The 20,570-nt window shown below is 35.9% G+C and overlaps 1 protein-coding gene across 2 annotated transcripts in view; it reads left to right on the top strand.

Moving 5' to 3' along the window:
- Nucleotides 1-20,570, top strand: part of GPATCH2 (G-patch domain containing 2) — a 126,364-nt gene that overhangs the window by 38,021 nt on the left and 67,773 nt on the right. The window contains exon 6 of one of the 2 annotated variants that reach the window (XM_074863728.1): nucleotides 1,890-3,302. The exons of the other annotated variant lie outside the window; for it this stretch is intronic. Within the exon in view, the coding sequence (XP_074719829.1) occupies nucleotides 1,890-1,973 (84 nt within the window). The 3' untranslated portion in view covers nucleotides 1,974-3,302. Of the gene's footprint in view, nucleotides 1-1,889; nucleotides 3,303-20,570 lie in introns of those variants that run through there. 2 annotated transcript variants of the gene reach the window in all.

Genomic DNA, 20,570 nt, shown 5'->3' with positions numbered 1-20,570 from the left:
CAGAAGTGATAATCCAGAACTGGAATCCTTATTAATTCTCTCGGTGCCAGTTACACCTGGTCAAGGATCTCCTGAGAGTTTGGCAGGGTCTCACCTACTGTGTGGCAATGGCTGATTTGAAAGCTTCAAACAAATGAGGTTGGATAAGCAGTTTTCTTTTGGCAGGCATTAACATGAGGTTTTTGTCATAGGATGGTAGGTTGTGGAAGATTGAGATGGGGGAGAACCCCTCTGAGATTGTCCAAGTGTTTTGCCATATGCTTTGGCTTACTTACATTTGTTTAGCCTCTTCTAAGTGAAGCAAGTTGACCTAAAAACTATGAATTATACCCATCCTTTGCTTGTGATCTTTGTATGTCTTTCTCTTGCCAAGGGATATTCTGGAAAGGTATTAATCAGTTGATGTGCTCTACTGGTTGTGGATGTCTCTGAATTCTGTATGTATTTTTGTTTATATTGGGAAGCACTGACTTGGTTTTGTGGGCTGGAAAAATGGGTGCTGCTTCTAGGACTTTCAGAAACTGAAGTGGGTATGTTTACTGTGTTGTATTTCACATAGACTCTGAACATCCATTTTCAACAGACTGACAGTTTAACAAAATGCCTGTCTGCATGCTGACAGTATATAAAATGCAGTTAACAAATAAAATTCTTTTTGGCCATCACAAAGAACTCTATTTTTTTAAGAATTTCTGCTGCCACTTTATAAAATTCTTTAGCCACAGTAACCTTGGCTCCCCCTTCCCTTTTTTTCTGGCTTCAGTCTTTTCTCTGTTCCCAGTGATACCCACAGTTCCTGTTTCATATCTCTTTAAACCTGCATACATACATACAATCCTTGTAACTCCTACCTGCCTGTTTTAAAAGGGGCAGCATGTGATGTGAATTGTTCCAGGCTCCACATGTGAGCTGGCTGTTTGTGCTGATGTCACCCTGGAGTGTGGGCACTGATCTGGGGGTCTCTGCCCATTAGGTGTCACAAATACAAACTTATTTTTAAGACATCTCTCCTTTTAGAGCCAGCTGAAATTTGCTAATGGGCTTAAAAGCTGGTGAGGGAGTTCTAGGAGGTCAAAAGTTGCATGTAATTATGTAGGTCTTTTCTTCAGAAAACCAAGCTAGAAGTTATTCTGTAAAAGCATGAGTAGAACAATGGCTTTCATGGAACAAACAATATAATAGTAAACTGTCTTTACAGGAATAAAGCTCTGGGATAGCATAAAGGATATAGTATTAAGTATATGAGTATATTTACTAAGTACTGTGGTCCAAGGATAAACTTACTTATTTAAGGCTGGTAGCTTTCCGGCTTAGGGGTGTGTTGTAGGCCAAAACAGCTTCAAGTTAGGGAATGCCAGTCATTTTAATTTATTGCCATTTAACAGCCTTTCAATTACTGATCCTCGTGTTGAAAAATAAAAACAAACACTTAGACAAGCCCACCATGCCTTCCCTCCAGACACCTCTCCTCCCTGGTTTTTGGTCTCCCATCCCCTCACTGCACATTACACTCTGTCCCTTTGGTGGGATGATGGGAGGCGCAGGAGATAAGTCAGTGCATTGCAGTTCCTTTTCTTTTGCCACTGCTTCTTTCATACCAAATTGCTGAGGCATGAGTTGTCCCACCAGCTTTGGGGTCATACCTCTTCCTCAGTCTTGTCTCCAGCCCTTGCTTGAGTGGCTCCTTTGCTTCAGCAGTTCTGCAGTACTGCCTGCCCTGCCAGTCTGTCTTGTTTCTCACTTGTGCCTGTTCATGTATCTGTGCTGTCACAGTATCAGCTCTTGCGTCTCCTTTGTTTAGCATTTGTCCTCCTCTGGCATCTCCCTTCTGTATCCTGATGTGTGTGTCTCCTAGCTTTTACCTCCCGTTCCTAAATATTCTTTTGCAGGGACACCAAGGACTCCTCTGGTTTCATTTTGGTGCATGGCGGGCCTGTTTCGTTCATCATGGAGCCAACTGGTACCAACTGTGACTGGCACAGAGCAGTCCCTGAACACCTTCTACACAGGTCACCCTCAGTCTCCCCTCCAGCTGCTAAAACCCTGTCAGCTGTGCCCAATAGAGGGTAGATAGCCTCGGTTTGGGTTTGTATATGTAGATGCTTACAGCAGTACAAAGAGAAACTTGAGAAAATGGAGAGGGGAGGAAAGAGTTACATTCAAAAGTGTTGTGGGTTTTCTGTCTATTGCTAAGGTTATTTACACAAACTATTTGTTTCAATAAAATGCCTTGGAGAAGTTAAAGTTAGAACAAAAAACTGAATAAATAACTGGTATAAAACCTCTTGTGTGCCTGGATAACACTTATATGTAATGTACATGGCTTACTAATACTAATCATACTTTAAGAAAGCAATGCAAGTTATTTCTGTGGTACCAGTTTGCTTCCTAACAAGGAGAAAGTAAATAAATTTAGAAGTACAGTGGTTAGCTTTTCAAAAAGCTATGATTTCTTTTCAGTGTAGAAAACTCTATAGTTTTAGTAAGCGTGGTCACTGTACCTCATGTGATTGTATGTTATAATTTTCCAGCAGTGACTATATTAATATGATCTCATGCTTTACAGAGGAAAGAGTAAATCTCTTTTGAGACTTGTAATCGAGATTCATAGAGGCTAAACTTCATCCATTTCATCCAGTCCAAGCCTAGTATTTTCTATTAGTTAGGTATCTCTGAGCAATTAAACCGAATAAAATCTAAGGAACAGTCACTTGAGTGGAGTTTACACTCTGTAAATCTAGGTTGATGTGTCTATGGGTTTTCATATCTCTCTGTCTAATAGCTAACACCCTCCCTTCCGTTTGATAGGAATGCAAGAAGGAAAGACGAAGCAAGTTGTAAAGAATGTGTGTGGGGTATGGATTATGAACATGGAATCATGTAACTTTATTGATTTTAACTATTTTTAATTTCTGTTTTTATACTATAGGACCAATTTCTCACTACTGTTCTAGTAATAGCAATAAGCCCTAGAGAAGTTCTTGATGCAATGTATCAGCTTTTAAGCTATCAATTTGTGGTAGTTTGTGAATTTACTGAAAAGGATTCAAGTAGCATCTTGAAAAAAGTGATGCTGAAATACTGTCAGAAGAACCTTGAAATTGAATTACAGCTTTAATATTCAAACTGGGGCATGTATTGTTATTTGTAGTATATGTAAAATGACTTTTATAGATGAAATTTAAAATCGGTGACGCAGAATAGGGTTTATAGTGCATGGGCTTTAAGAAGAGCAAGGAAAGATCTTTTGATGTAGAGCATGAAGCAGAAGGATGCATATTTATTAAATAAAGGAATTTTAAAATGGGAGTATGGTAAAAGAAAAGGTTGTTCTTGCTGATGTGTTATTCAGATGATCACCTGCGTTGCCAAAAAGAAATGCAAAATGTTTCTCTGTGCCTTTTATTAAATAAGTATTATTTTGATTTACTAAAAACAACTAAAATAATGTTATCTTGTAAAACAATGAAGAACTGCCTTGTCAAATCTTCATGCTTGAGGCTTTCATTTCTAGGAGTCTGATTCTTTGTGCTGTGGTGTTGGTATTGCCTGTGTTTCTGGCAAGGCGCTATGCTTTCTTCCCATCCCTGCTGTTCTGTCTGAGTTGTCAAGACTTGGCCAGTTAGTCCACTCTACCTGGTTTAGATGTATGAATTCCAGAAACCACAGAAAATCTATTTAGTGTTCCATAGGACTCAGTGGATATATGCATGTTAGCAGAGGCAAGTGTTCAGAGAGGTGCTGCATAAAGTACCAGCTCACTGGCAGCAGCCTCCATCATGCTCTGTTTCCTATCATGTAACCCATTGCATGGAGGCAGACATGACCCCATTAAGCTTCATATATTTGGTAAGAATGTGAAAAGTTCTGTGTTGTCCAAATATTAGCTAAAAATATCTTGCCTAATTGCCTCGTTGAACCCCACTTCTCTCTTGCATCAGTCCTGCACTGGACTACCACTTAGTATCACTGCAGAGGCAGGTCTGGAAGAGGAAATAGGGGGAAGGTCACCTACTGTAGTGTCATATGGATTGTTTCCTGGACTCTCACTTCCCACAAATGTTTTGTGGCATCTTCTCTTTGTGTCTTCAGCATTTTCATGGCATTTTCTCTTTGGGTCTTTCTGTCAGTATTCTTTGTAATCATCATTTCCTTCCTTACCAGCATTGTTTGTACTGGTTTTGCTAGTAATTTCTGTAAATCTATTTATCACAGTAAGCCTAATGCTTACTTACAAGTTGCCATTATAGAGTGGTAACAGCAGAGACTGAAAAGCAACAACAGACTTTGCTTGGCAATGCATGAGCACTGAACACAGTGCTGTAGCTGCTTAGGAGCATTATGATCTCTGGGCTTCCAGAGACTGATTCAAGGCAGTCATCCCAGCAGAAGGAATTTTCATGAATTGCAAGGGATGGAGTATTGTAACCAGCAACCCTCTTCCATTCTAAGTGGAGAATTCTTAAGACTTCGGTAAAAGTCCTTGGCAGCTTAGCAGGAAAGGTCAGATTTGTTTCACTACACAAAGTACAGCGAAAACTTTGTTACAGGGTGGGTGGGTAGGCTGAGAGAGAGAGACCTGATTTTGAACATAGAACCCAAATAATCAGAAAGGTGGTGCAGTTGCTTTCAACATACTTTTGATATTTTGCATTTTTCACTTTTAGTGGCAAGAATATGATAAATATTCTTTATTTAATCCTCTATTCAACCTAAAATGTTGCATGAGAAACCTTTTTTTTTAAAGAACAATCATGATATATTAAATACACTTCTCACTGTCATGTTAAAGGATACCAGGTCAGCTTGCTGGGCAGTTACAGCAATCTGAAATACTATGACTTGATAACTATAATAGTATATTCTGGGGTTTATGCGTTCTAGTGGAGTTTAGAGGTGATTCTTAAAACACCTTTCTATTTTATTATCCGTTTCCCAGGAGCCGTTTATGGGTTTATGTACTTAGATTTTAGCTTCAGATAAGGGTTAGCTGTTAGAAATGAGCGCATTACTGGACAGTATTTACAGGAAATGGAGAGCAAGAGAAAAGAGGAATGTTTTCTCATTCTCTATAAGATTCCAGTTGCTGAGATCCAGTTTGAATGGTTTAGTACTGGCTCTTTGTTCTAATGTTCTCTTACTGTACTTACAAGTAAAATAATAATCAGTCTTTTACCATTCATCACAAATTTAGCATAGCATGATGGTAAATGAACAGCTGGCCTTATTAGCACTAATTTATTATGATCAAAGTTGTAGTCCAATTTCAAATTACTACAAACTTGATGAATTCATTTGCAGAAACAGAAGAAACTTTGATTATATGCTAGGCTATAGCAAATAGGGCAAACACAAAGAGCAGTAGTGCTGCCAAGAAAAATTTTAGTCTATACAAGTGGTATGTAATGAAGGTGACATCATTGTTTCTAAAATAAGCAATTATAACTTTATAAATTTAAGACTAATAATTTCATTGCTGAAATATTCTCTACGGATTTATTCGTTTTTAAGAATGGTTTATCTCCCTTTATCACAATTACCCTTCAGTGATAAAGAACGCAAAATAAGAATCACAAGTTAACTATTATGGAATATATTAATTAACACTTCTTTAACTTGAGATCCTTTTAAGACTGTCCCAGCTTGCCCGCTCCTTCTTCTCAAATAATTACTCTTTCGATACATAGTTAATAGATTCCTCCCTCATCCCCTTTTATTAATGATTTCCTACCAAGCTTGTATTTTTGAATTTGCTAAGAGTAGATTTTACTGAATTAAAAAGACTAATTTTAGAACAGTATGGGTTTTTTTAATTAAAAAACTTGTTGGTTTTTTTTCTCTGTATGGCATACTTTAGTCCATGTTAAAATGTGAAATTGAGATAATGGATTCTAGATTTGTATATTTTTACTGGAAGTTTATTAAACTTAGTACATCTAAGACTATGAAATTAGGAAATGTAGCAAGGTAGTTTTGAAGTAACATGGGGAGAATGTGTGGGGGCAGTATTATACCATAAGAAAGAAATGAGGCGTCTTTACTTACTTACTTGAGCTGCTTTTTTCTTCTTTTTCTCCTTCTGATATTCATTTTACTGAAAACTGCCTAGGTCTGAACTTTATGACAGTAGCAAGTAGGTGGAGCAGATTGCAAACCAGACAAACTGAGAGTTTAGATAGTTTTTCTGTATTGTTCTTTCCTTGACTTCATTAGGTAAATACAGGCCAATAGTAATAGAGTTCATTTCGACATGTTCCTATTTTTAGCTAGTATATTTTTCAAAAAGTTTATTTTTTGTTATGCATTACTAGCATCTGAGCTTTGCATACCACCTTGTCTTACCATGTCAAAAGTACCCAACAAGCAAACCCCTCTGATTTGTATGTACTAAGTGCATAGATTTACTGCTGTAGTTTGAACATTTTTAAATTAAAATATATCGCTTGTTCCAAATGTATTGATTTACACATCTCTGTCAATATTAAGTAGAGCAACTTTTCCAATAAGGTAAAAAAGATCTGGCAAGGCAGGTTACATTTACTGGATTGGTTTAAGTTTATATTTCTGCATGTTACTTGTTTGTTTTTGTTCTTTTGCCCTTTATTCTCAATCACTGTTACAGGTATTTGTAATGTCCCCTAACTGAGAAAAGATGCAGCCAGTTGCACTGTGAATTCATGCAAAGTTGCAGTCATCAAAATGTGACCCTTAAGTTCTCTTTCTGAGTTTTCAACTGCGAACAAGTGCTTAAATATGAAAATTCCGCCTAAGGTTAGTTTTTTTAATAACTAAAAAAATCTTAAAATGAGCTTCAGAGCTCTTAAGCTTAATTGTAGTGTAATAGTAGTGAATTCTCAAAATGACAGCTTTTTCTGTAAGTGCTCTTGAGTAAAATGTTAGTTCTACCCCTTTTTTTTGATAGCAATATAATTATCTCTTTAGTCCACTTACTGTCATCAGCCAGCTGCTTGTGCAATAGTCATTTGGTTTTAGAACATGTGTACCAATGCAAATAACATTAGTTTCTCTCTTTTCTGTTCTTTTGCACCTGAATGTTAAACTACTTCATTTGTCCTAAGTAAGCAAATGAACAAGTGTGCAGTAGTTAGAGGATGTCCCTGCAGTCCATCAACTTACTCTGTTAAAACTTCTTTGTCCATATCTCTGTCTGCTCAGCCTAATCTGCTGATTGCTGGTCTGAAGAGCAGCTGATATGTAAAGCTGGGCATAACATTTGCTAGTGGAACATCAGTCTGGTGCGGATCAAGAAAATATTGTGGGTTTGAGCCTTTTATGTCAGTAAATGTAGACTTAGATCATGCTTAGAAAGTTCATATAAATCTTTCCAAATGCCAAGTAGATCCACCTGGGGACTGACCAGTTCCATAAAAACTGTGGTGGTGTTTTTTGGGTTTTGTTTTTAAATACTGTCATTCCAGTTGCGTAAACTCTAGAAAATTGCTAAGAGATTCTCTTTGGTAGTGATGGATACAGGTAGCAGTTTTTTTCCTGCTAAAAAAGAAACTGGCAGTCATTTTCATTTCTAAAAGGTCAAAATCTCAATGTGGTCTGGCTAGTGTGTGTCTGTTGGTATTAAACATGCATGTTACTTAAGTTTTAAAAGCACTATCTATTTTAATACTGTACTAATTTTTAATCTGAATACTTGCCGCAAGTTGAACAGATTATGATAGCAGCTGCTTTGTTTTAATGAAAATAACATATTAAAGAAGGAACAAAAGGAAAATTGTAGAAACGTTTTCATGGGCCATTGAAAAATCTTCATTTGAGTGTTGTTAGCAAAGTTATAAACTTCTGGAAATTGGGTATGTAGTTTCTGTGTTCAGGGATAAATTGATAGTGTTTGCCAGACCCTCATAGCAGTGGAACATGTAAGCATGCTATGAGGTCTGTGGTATTTGCTTTGTACACAGGCAAGAAATACTATTTATACCAGAGCTACTTCATCTCTGTAAAAACAATATAACTTTGAAAAAATTCAACAGCTTTCTTTGTCTCTCCGAATGACATTTAGGTATCTTATCTTAGACTTTTTTATGATAATGAATTGAAATGCATAACTAGCATTGTATAACCTCTTTTGTGAAGGTGTATTCTATGATGTTGGTACCTCTATTTTTTTCCAGTATAATAAATCTGTTTAGTTGGGTAGAGGAAGAGGGGTGTGTTATCCATTGTTATTCTCTAGGGAAAACCATTTTTTTTTTCTTGCCTTTTTTAACTGGATTTTCTGTGGAAGTGAGGTGAGCTATCATAAGTTTTCTTTCTTCCTTCCTGCCTCATTCCAATATCTTCAGAAATTCCTAGTTAATTTGACAATCATTCAGATGTAAATTATTATTAAATACCTTACGTTTCTTGGAAAAGAAGTAGCCAAGCTGAGGTGACAAACCTGAATTTATTAACTCCCCTGAGGAAAGGTTTGCGGCACAAACTCAGTTATTAGCATGAGAGAAACCCATGTGGGAGTAACCTTATAAATGCGTCAACATTTGATCAGTGTTTGTGCCTTTTTTAGACCTCAAAGTCAGTTAAATGTCAGGTGTAAAGCCATAAGAAGCCAGGTGGAGTTGCTTGTTTTGTTTCCAGTTCCCTTTATCCAGAATGCATGATGAACAGGTAGATACAGGTAGAATAGAAACTTCAGAAGCATTGCTTTTATTGATTTGCTGGCCAGTTTAACATGGGGTTTTCAGTTATGTTTAGTAACTAGTATCCTCTGTTATCCTTAATTATTTATATTTCACTTTGTTATACTTGAAGCTTTTTTACCAAAAGAAGCCATACTGATTTTTTTTTTTTTTATGTGGCTGGATCTATGGCTGTAGTGACCTCTAAGTCTTACTTTAACTTTTGTCTGAATATTCTAAAAATGTTGTGTTTTCCTGGTTTAATAGTGTCTAAGGTTAAATTTCCCTAAGGTACTGATAAAAGATAATGCCAAGAAATTTCTTGGCAAATTTTCAAGAAGGGCAGGTCCCTTGAGTTCCAAGAATGATGGGTCAAGGAGGAAGCAGACGTGTGCTTTCTGGTTGTCCAGAATAAGAATTGGGTATCTGCTAGGTTTAGTCGGGTGAAGCATGGAACAGAAAAGATAGTACATTAGTTCTTTGAATTTGGACTGTCTATGAAGCACATTTACATTTATCAGCACTAATAAGTATTAAATAAAATTAAATAATTATTGTGCATGCACCTTCATACTATCTTTTTTTATCCCTCACTTGGAATTTTAATTTCTAGAAATTCTGTGACTTCATTCCTTCTAATTTCCTCTTACACTGTATTATGTCACCTCCCATCCTTGATGTCTATTTGCACCAAATAAGCAAACTGAATAATACAATGCTACTAAGTTGCTTGAATATGATAAGATTCTTCCTTTTATTTGGATAGAGACAGAGCTCACAGAGTTCATGGTTCAGTACTGCTGATCTTGGAGGAAAACCCCATGTTATAGCTGTGTAATTCTGCAGGAATTTAATACTTTTGCTGGAAACAAATGTTTTTCATTATTTAAAAATAATGGCATTCAGGAGATAAGTGTTTGATTCAAAAGAGAATTTGACACAATCTGTCCCAGGGATTTGCCATATTTGTCAGTAGTCTTAGCATCCTCGGTAAGAAATTAAAAAAAAAAAAAAAAAGTATTAATCACAACTTATTAGCTTCATTCACACTGATTATGTCCCTTACCTTATACTAAGGAAGTTGTATGCCTATGATTCTAGACCATAGGAGGAAATTGCTAAGATTTTGTATATTGTTGTTTCATGTGGAAATACACTCTCTACATGTTGAGTCTGTGTTTAAAAATAAATTAATGATGACTGTAGCCTATGATAAAGTCAGGTTGTAGCCTGATAATTATATCAGTCAAAATAAATAATCAGTAAGAATTCCAGGTTTGCTCTTCTTCACATTACCTGGAGCGTTTAAAAAGATTTACAAATAGGCTATGAAGTTAACTTCTTAAATGTCAAAAGTCCAGTGACTTCACGAAGACGGCTACATTTAACTGGGAAATTTTTATGGTTTCATTTATTACATTAAAATAGTTCTCAAGAACTAAGAAAAATACTTCTAACATAATTCAATTGCATTACTTCATGGCTTTCACATAATTGAGGTTGAAGTAAGTTATCAAGTTAATGTCACATCATACTCTTGCATTAGTGGACTGCACTTCAATACTGTATTTAGTTTTTGGCCTGGTTTTGTGATTGGCTGGAAGGCTAATGTATATAACTGCTATTTCAGGACATGATCAGAGTTATAATACTGTATTCTGTATAGTATATTCCTTTCCCATCTGAGTTTTTTTCAGGCTTTCTGTAGAAAAAAAAACAGAACAGCAATGCTAGCTGTATACTCTGTCATCTGCTTAATCCTTATCCCCTTCGCATTGTCAATACTCATCTAATTCCACTTTAACAACAGTAATTGGCTGATGGAGTAGCAGATATAGATTTGTTTTCCTGATGACTCCTTGACTTTTTTCCTCTGGTAATACTAATAGAATTCCAAATCCTTACTGGTGTGATCATGTCATGAGTAGGTCAACAGTCATGTCAAGGTCCTATTGGAAACTTCATAGCCAACATCTTAATTTAGACTTAGCTATCTTTTTCTCTTGTATGTGCAATTGTAAGCAATTCTTTCAAGTATCACACTCATTCCATTATAACACAATTCATTTGATGCAAAGGGAGGCAGTTCTGCATGTGAATTGTTTACTGAATTGTAGTTGGTCACACACAAATGCAGTAAGCCTCTTTCCAGATGTGATGCATTATCTGAATTATGTCGGGAGATTGAAGAAAACAAAATATTGCTTGTTTGAGATTTTCAAAGTTATTTCAGGCTTTCTGCTAATGAGAATTGAAATTGATATTTTGGATTTCTAATATTAAAGGCAGACATGTCTAAAAGTTTGAAATGTAATGTCTCTGGGATGGCTGAGTTGCTCCAGTGGTTTTCTGACACCAGAAGGAAAAAGCTTGCCTGCTTGTTTCTTTTTTTAACTCTATCCCAGCTCTTAACCCCATCTCTCACCTGCTCCAGGCCATGTGGTTCCTCCCCTATATCTTGGCACAGCTCTGAATTATAAGACCTGTTTCTGAGCTGCCACAATTCACCAAAACCAGGGGAAAAACCCCAGACTTTTCTTTTGAGAAAAGACCTTTTCTGATCTTTTTAATGAACTGGAAGTGACCTAGAAAAGGTCAGAAACATCAACTCTGTCAGAAATGTGAAGCTGACAGCAAGATGGAAAGGGGGATGTGGGACAGCCCTTTTTAGCAGTAGTGAGTCATTTAGGACAGACTGTTTCATGGTAGGATTTTATGTTTAGTTTTTGATTATATAAGTCAAAATTGAGAAATAAGGCTCTATGAAGTTGTTTGGAAACCTGTTTAGGTTTGATGGGCAAATGGTAGTCTTCCTCATCCCCATACAACTTCCTTTGTCTTTTCTGTTACCTGAAGCTTCATACTTATTTTTGGTACCAGTGTGTATCCAGTCTGGAAATGGGAAGTATGCCTTGTTGCCTCTCATGTGCTTGAAGCAACATTGCAGAAGTTTTTGGTATTGACTTGAGTAAGAACAGAGTAGACTGCATATTCTCAAGCTGTCAGAAAGACCCGTAACAACTGATTAAACACTTTTTTGTCTCTTAAAGCATGTCAGATTTAATTGAGTGGTTAAGAACCAGTTTTGGCAGAGACTTAATCTCACTTAGTCTTTTGGCTAACTGAATAGTACTCAATATTGAAAGGGTGCATGCAGTCTCTTGATAGAGATTTATGCACTTGACCAAGTGCTTAAATTTTACAGGGAAACATTTAAATTCAAGTGCTTTGGTAGTCCTACATCAGAAGCAATGCCTATCTTGGGAATTACCACTGTTAAATCAGCAAGGAATGTTAACCAGCTAAGATTCTACAGCCTGGCTGACTGCCGTATCGAAGCTCCCTCTTTTATCTTCTGCCTAAAACCTTCACTTTGTGAAGCTGTTGACCAATTATAGTCTAGTCAGCCATTAACACTTCTCTGTCTATTATATTAGATTCTCCTCTTAATGTTTCTGTGTGAGTGATAGGTAGAAAACAGAAAGAGGCAGGGATGAGAAAACCACCAAAACTGAGCATTTGCTGTTCAGCAGGGAAGTTATCTTCAATATTAGGTTTCTTGATGCCAAGCCACACAGGTCTTTGACTTCCACTTTAAAGTATGGGTAGGTCCCAAATTTATTCTCCTTTCTGAGAATCTGGCCCAATGTCTGAAATGTTGTTATAGAAACATTCCTTTAGTCTAAAAAAACAACAGAAACTGCTTTGCTGTAAGTAAAAATGCATACTGTTTATTGAAATCTTGATTATATTGATTTGCTGCTTCTGGAAAAACAAGCCCAGAAAGCATAAAAATAGTAATCTACACATGGTTTAGGTTTTTTGCCTGTTCCGTAAGTGAACCAAGAAACAGTAGTTTAGGATGTTAATCTGTAGTTTTAGAAACATGGATTGCCTAAATATCTAAACTCACAAGAACAGTGATACTGTGTTATGCTAAATTTTTATATTGAAATATTTTCATTTAATAATGTTGTGTATGTAAAAAAAAATTAATAATGTATAAACAAGTGGAACTTTAACATTTTTTTGTCTATGCAATAAAAGATAGTCATTCACTGGCCCAGCAAGGTAATTCTTGCAACCAGTGTAAGTTTAGCTTTAATAGACTATTGCTGCCTCAAGGAAACATGCTGCCTTTCTAGTCTAGACATGCACAAACACTGTATAATAATAAAGCATTATTATATGCATCATTTTGTGTACAGTGAGTATGTTATCTACTGGTTTGAAGGAGGGAGTGGCTGAACTCAGTTGCCCTGTTTAAGGAAGAATTTGAAATATTTTAGTTGGCTATTTAATTTTTCTTAAACTTGCACGTATCCTTCAATGTTGCTGTTTTCTGCATTAATGATGTATGACAATCTAGCTATTAATCAGACTGGAATATGAATATGGCAACTAATGATAAGCAGAAGTACCTTGAAATTACTTTTGTTATTAATCTGAACTCAAAACAATCTTTTCCAAAGAACAAAAATCTGGATGTGACTGTGGTACAGTTTTAATTAAAAAATGTTTTACTAGCTTCTTTCACCATCAGCATACCAGTCTCATTTCAGTCTCATATTTTTCCTCTCATTAATTGTTTTGTCTGGAAGACTGAAATACATTGTGGTTATCTAACTGAGAATTCAGATTTGAGGTAATGTCTTATTTCACTTCACCATGAGAACTGCTGAGCAAAGGAAGAGGTTGCCCAGAAGGGTGTGCAGTCTCCAACTTTGACAGTTTTCAAGACCCAGCTGAATAAAGCCTTGAGTAACCTGATTTAACCTCAGATCCAAGGAGCAGGGCATTGGACTAGAGACGTCCTGATGTCTCTTCCCACCTGAATTACTAACTGATTCCAGCCACTGATCCCACCCTGTGATCCTTTATGTTAGGAAGTACCACATCATAGCTCTGTAATTCTATTTTCTGTTTAGTACACATTCACCTTCCTTGTTAAATTAATTTTATCCAGCCATTGTCAGATGAACAAGAGAGTGTAACTGGGGTCCAAGAAAGTGACCAAAACCATTTTTAATATATATGTGTGTTTCCTCATTACAAGCAAGTCAATAAATGAATAAATATTTTTAAAGGTTAGCATTTGTATTACTATAAAATGAACATCTTTTGTCAGTATATTCTATGAAATATTTTTAATATTCCATGAGGTCCTTTAAAAAGTTATTACAAAATATTGTTCCAAACAGTATTATAAAATATTGTTTCAAATTATGAAATTACTTAAAAGGCTTTTTGACTTAATAACGTAAAAAAAAATTGAGAACTTTCACTATGATGATTCATCTGAACTTATTTACTAATGTAATTCTTTAGGGAAATGTTTTCTTGTTTGGTTTTTTTTTTTAATATATATTAGATTTTCTTGTGGTTGAGCTTGTTGCCTTTTTGATTCTATTTCCATCTTTCTTGTTCAAGGTAGAATAGGTTAAGTCAGCAGTACGGCCTTTCTTTCAGTAAAGAACTTGAAACAATATTCTATGTAATCTTCCCCTACCAGCACCCTGAAGGTTGACAGTTTGTTCAGTATCTTAAGAAGTTGTTAAATGGAACAGCTGAACTGGCTTTTAACAGCTTGCAGTCCCTAAAGGAGGAGAGGGTAAAAGGATGCACATTCTCAGTTGATCCTGCTCCTTTCTACGTAGTGGAATATTAAGTATTTCGCTGAAATCACTCAACTTGAATTTGTCCACTTGTTTGCACCCTCCCACCCCTCAGCATTTCAGTGTGTTGAATCGACTCACTAAATCTAATAAATGTCATAGGTGGTGGGAGGTGCCGAGTGATATAAGAGGAACATAGTAAAGGATGGATTAATAACACCATTTCCCCTCTCCAGTTGCAGTATGCTGTTAACTTAAGCAGTTCTACTAAATAAATAAAAAAATTAAAAATTTCAGAGCAAGGCTAGACCTATCCTAGTCTAGGAAAGATAACTATTGAAAGAAAGCAAAAACATTGGCAAATTTAGCTTTTACTGGTTTAATTGGAGTAGTTCGTCAGTCACTTCTAACATGTTTACAAATTGCCATTTTTGTTCCTTGTGGACTTGAGTGTCATATAGTTGTTCTCACAAAGTAATAGGTATTTTCCAAATGTAAAAAACACTGTCCCTGCCACAAGGAGATAAAAACATACATACAAAGGAGATTGAGGGAAATAGTATAGCAGGGTATTTGACTGTTGGCTGGTAAATAAGAATAAGCTGACTTTTTTTTTTTAATTAACTTGTCAGTATAAATCAGCTGTATTTCCCATGGGCAGCATGGCAGATGAGGATCTTCCAGAGGGAATTAACTGGAGAAAGGGTGAAAGCCGTACAGATAAGTTCATGACAAATGTTATGTGCACAGGAAACAGGAAGAAGTCAAAGAACTGCTAATGCTAGGAGCATTAAAAGAAATAAAAATTTAAAAATTGCAGAATCTGATCTTTGACAAGGGAGAAGGAGATGACATGACAAAAAACGGAAAAATGTATGTGGGACATGAGAAGACTTGAATTAGATTTTGTGATATTGGCAGTAGAATTTAAATAATCCTGTAATCTTTGAAACCTGAACTTTTGCCTAAAATGAGAATATCTGGCGAGGAGGAAGACTGGGACATGAGTATCACTGCTGGTCACAGTTCTGTAGAGGTATTAAAAGATTTTGGAAATAGGAACAAGGAACAGGTGGTTTGGGTTTTGTTCTGTTCTAAAAGAACTGTATTAGTATTAAACTGACCCCAAGATGTCTCGGTGAGGTTTCAGGAAAGGAGTTGGCATCTGAACTAGATGAAAGGTGACAAATGGACAATAGGCACATTTGAGAACCATCAACACGGATGTTCTGCGCTGCAGAACCTCAGCCCCCTCTCAGTTTTTCAGGTTGCAGAGCTAAACATCCTCTAGAGTGCAGACCTACCTTGGTGTAAACCCAGCAGATGCTTTGAGTAGTTGCTGAAGCAGGATCCCCTCCATTTGATTTTGCTGCAAGAGAAATTAGCTGAAACACCATTTAGAGAGAATTCTGAGTGTGTCATTGAAATTAATTCTCATTGCAGTCAGGCAGAGCCCAGGACCAATCTGCGGAACACACAGGAAGACTTAAGAGTTTGTCCAAGTATTTCTACATAGGAGAAAGTTCAAGGACAATGGGTGTTTAGAACTCTGTGTCATAGTGAAGTCCAGATTCTTGTATGATGTGCACAGCCATGTTTTATTAATTGCATGAACATGGTGACTAACTGCAGTAAAGGAGCTGGTTCTGGGGAAGTTGTTTCATAGGGTCTCTCAATAATTTAATTTTGGAGCCTCAAGTCTTAAGCTCTTGTGTAGACAGACAGTGGAGCTTTTAAAGAGTGATCTAGAGCACTGATGTTAGCTGTATTGTTTCAGCAATTTCCTTTCTTCGCCTGTCACCATTCTACCCCTAACTTATCTCTGTTAGTAGAGGTTCCATATTATGTATACAAGTATTTTGAGTAATGATATAAAATGCAACCCTTGCGTATGTAAAACAATACCATTTATTTTACATATTAAGATACCAGCATGACTAAACCAGTTTAATTTTGAATGTGATTTTTTCAGTTATTGTATTAAAAGAAACCTAAGCTTATGTGAAGTTGAGTCTTATCAAGTAAGTTTAGAAGCTCACTTTACTTATTTGCTTGCTTGAGCCTGAATTCTTAAGAAATTGCTTTCTGTGCTTTCATGTTGTCACAACACTATCCTGTTTTCAAGCCTGATTTTTTTATGGTGGTATAATTAACAGACAGAGTACATTGATACAAAAAAAGACATCTACTGGTTTTGACACTGAGAATTAATTATGAAATAAAAGACAGATTTGTGCTCAGGCTAGAATTAGCCTAGCAGTTCAAAATAGAAGCAGTCACCTTGGAATCATGTAACAAAAAGTGACACCCTTTCTTTTACTATAGGCTAAATATATCTTGTGAACTTTCGTTAAATGAATCATCTGTGTATCCGTTCTATCTGTTATTCTGTTTAATTAATTTGGAAAATAGTGGTTGCTTTCCTTTGAGAAGCACAGAGTTCATGTTTGTTAAATACTTTTTTAAAAAAAAACCTGGTTATGCTTTTTGAAGTGGTTTAGATTATTATCAGAGAGGTTGTTCATTCTTACTAGAAAAAGGTGACATTCAGCATATCATTGGTAGCCAATTTTAAATGAAGTTTCAAAAGAGTATCTGTAATACTGTTTTTCAAACCCTTTAATTAGTTTTTGCATGGAATACCTTACACAAAGTGCTGGCATCGTATTTTGCTCGTTCCTTGCAAGTGAACACAATTTGGATGCCTTTAATGCAACTTTCCTTATTTTATGGCAACAAAGACTCCTCCAAATACCTCACCCTGGTTAATGCAGAAAAAACATTGTGTTAATCTTGAGCACACAAAGAACCACTGGAGGGTAAGAGGAGGGCATCTGTTGGATAAGCTTTCAATATGATGGGAATGATAACAGACCTACAACTGTTGCAAAAACAGCTAATCTTTTACAGTATGTGATTAAAACCAATGCATATCTTCTTTTCAAAATTTGTTTATTGATGCAGAGGGGAATAGCCCTGTGTTTCCTAAGTAGACAAAGAGGGAACTTACTTTTGAGAAACCTGGCCGTTCTAAGCTGCCACAATTTGTACTAGCTGCAGTGACATTTTAAGTTTTCAGGCCTACGTGTTCTGGGTGGGTTATTTTTGTGATGGATTGTCACTGTGATGGATGACCCCCTACTGCCTCTTCCATGTATTTGTCAGTAAAATAGTAGTTGTAGTAGTTTTTAGGCTTTTATAGTAAGAATTCTTGGGAAGATCAAAAAGTTATAAATCATCTTGGAGATTTGCATAACTAATGAAAAAGCTTCTTTTATTCCAGTGAAGTAGTGGTTATGAGGAAGAAAATGAAGATGCCGAGAAATCAGCTTTGGAAATCACTAATTAATTTCTTCATTTCCTGCTGAATAACATAGGACAGACTATCCTCATATATTTTCTAGTTTCAGTGTAATTGACATTCTGATGCAGATTGGACCTTCCTTTAGAAGATGGGGATTTTTAAAGATTTAGTAAAGACTTCAAACTATTGATGTTGCTTTCAGGAAAGGGTTTAGCAACTGTGTTCATTAAAAAGATGACTAGCAATTAAAATATTTACAGAACAGTATGTAATAGTATGTAAACACTTTCCTAGGCCACAAAGTATGTTAATTTTCAGACATTTATGCTACCTTCTGCTTAGTTGGCAGTGAGGCTACCAGCAGGTGACTGTTGATTATTCTTCAAACTTACAAAAACTACATGTAGCACTAGTTGATTGCTGCTAGGAAGGGTGTTCTTAGGTTTTGTACGTGAATGTTTAATATGTGCACTAAGGAGCTCTTCAGAGCTCTATTCAAACATTAACTATTCTTATGAGCTCGCAAGCATTAAGGTAAGAATAGAAGTTTTGAGTTAGTGTACATCCAGGTCTGTAGGAAGCTAGTTCTGGCCCACAGTCCCTTGCTTAGTTTCATTTAAGAAGTTGCATGCATAAAAAAATAATCCTGTGTGTGCACATTTTCTGAACATTAACAGAAGGTAGACATGACAATCTGGGTTTAAGACTTTGGGTCTGTTTGATGCACAAACTTGTTCTATTTAAGAATGCTTCCATTAAGCAATGTCTATCACTTTAGTTACCAACACTGGCGAAGTTTCATTTGGACTTATAACAAACGTGTATTCATATATTTTTCATTAAATGAAGGCCATTGGGGCTTTTGGTGTCAACTACAGGAATGAAATGAATGTGGAATGGAATCAGTTCCTTGCTCATTAAATCCAAAAGCACCTGCTGTATTATTATTTGGCTGTAAACCAAAGAAAGAATGGTTTAGTTAAAACTGGGGGGAGGGGGGAAATCACTTAATCAAATTTATACAGCTTTCTGAAAGTTACTGGAACTAAAGTAGTTGGTGATGTAATGTATGAAGTCAAAGAGTATTTTGCTATGCTGGAGAAAACTAATGGAAACATTCACTTGGGGTAAGACAAATGGTATTAAATGAGAAAACACACCATGAATTGCAAATGGAGCTGAGTTAATTTGTTGCTACAGTAGTGTTGCCCTACTGTTAAATGAAGGCTGTGTAATTATCTTGCTGGCAGAGATAATGTCAAAACCTCATTTCTCCTTACATGCCTCATTTTTACACGAGGGCTAATTGAGCTGCAAGGTGACAACTGATTATATATGGCTATCATCAGGTCCTCTTGCTCAATTTGCAAATAATGTTATCTTTTTTAAGTGATGATTTTTATCACATGTCAAATTAAGGCATTAAAAAAACTTTTTAAAGCTATTTTAGTAATTTGTAGCGTTGCATTTCTGTCACTATTTTATTTATATTTTTCAGCATTAATTAATTCTTCCTCTAAGATTTTTGACATCCATTTTCTTGCCGTCCCTTTATTTAAAGCACAGACACACATGTACTTTTTAGTTTTTGCTGCTTCTTGATCATTATGAATGAAAGGGCATTTTATAATCCCAAATATTAAGTTTTCTTTAACTTTTCTGTTGGGTCTCTTGCTCATTGGAAATGCCACTGAAAAACTTTTGTTAATAAATGTCTGATTTAAAGCTTTTCCTTATGCCCAAAGAAGGCCAAGGATGCTGTGTCAAATAAAAGCACCATTACCTCTCTTTACTGTTGGCTTCATGAATACCAAGGGGCCACTTCACTTTGTCAGTGCAGAACTAAAGGCTAATGCTGTTTGGCCTGACACTTTTTCTTGGTCTGCTTGGTCTCTGCTTTACCCATAGATGCAGTGCGGTCTCTTCCCAAGAGCTCTAAGGTGTGGTTTTTTTTTTTTTTTTTTACTCTAGCTACATTCACAAAAACTGAAATATGAACATTTAATTTCGCATTCCACTAATGTAAAGGAAAACCTCGATTTCCATGTTCCTGCCCAAGAGTGCTGAGCTGCAGAAGCAATGTGTGAGATAAGCCATAAGAACGTGCTTGGAAAAAGAGAACTAACCCTGAAAGAAAACAATTTTTGCAACTTTTCATAGATTCTTACGTTATTTGGGAATACTGTTCATAAAGTATATGCAATACATTTGACAAAGAATCTAGTCTGAAATCATCTTAGTATATTGACTACACTTTCCCCTTGCAATTACATCTTGTACTGAAGTGGAACCTGGAAAGTTTGATACCCTTGTAATGACTGTCCTGTGTTTAGAGTACTCAGACTCTTATCAGGGGGTTGATTGTAGTCTAAATAAATGGTATTCTATAACAAATTTAAAATAGGAAAAGATTTTAAATTGTAACATGAAAAAATGGACTCAGTCTGTTGCATTAAATAAATTTCAAAAAGAAAACATAAGTTATAACTGATGGAAGCTTAATAACATGAGCCCTTCTTGTTTGCTAAACAGCTATATTTATTCAGGATTAAAAGCAAATATACACTTTCATTCTCGGATCTTTTGTTAAATTTACATGTATTTTTATGTTTTTAAGGAGACTTAATTCTTCATTGGACATGAAGTTCAGCCCTGACCTGGCTTTTAAAAAAGTGAAATAATGATTCAAGACTGTCTAAATAAACAGTCTCGTATTTTACTTTATACTAGGCAATAACAGAATGAAGCTTTGCTTTGAGATTAAAAACCTGAAAGGTGCTTCAGTATTTTCTTATAGTGATGTGCTTTTCCAGACTGTTTGTATCTTGTAGTGTAGGAAAGGTACTCCTCTTTATTGGAAACCTCATGACCAAGACCTTAAATCATTTTATTTTATTAGATAGTTCTGCATTTGGAAATTAAATGATGTTGCTTAAAAAAAGGAATTACTCCAAGACAATTCACTATGTCTCTTGCTTGTCTGACATCGGGGAAGGGGGG

Source organism: Strix uralensis, chromosome 3, assembly GCF_047716275.1.
Source record: "Strix uralensis isolate ZFMK-TIS-50842 chromosome 3, bStrUra1, whole genome shotgun sequence".
Classification (NCBI taxonomy): domain Eukaryota; kingdom Metazoa; phylum Chordata; class Aves; order Strigiformes; family Strigidae; genus Strix; species Strix uralensis.
The sequence above is the reverse complement of the archived record's forward strand: the minus strand, read 5'-3'. Positions and strand labels throughout refer to the sequence as shown.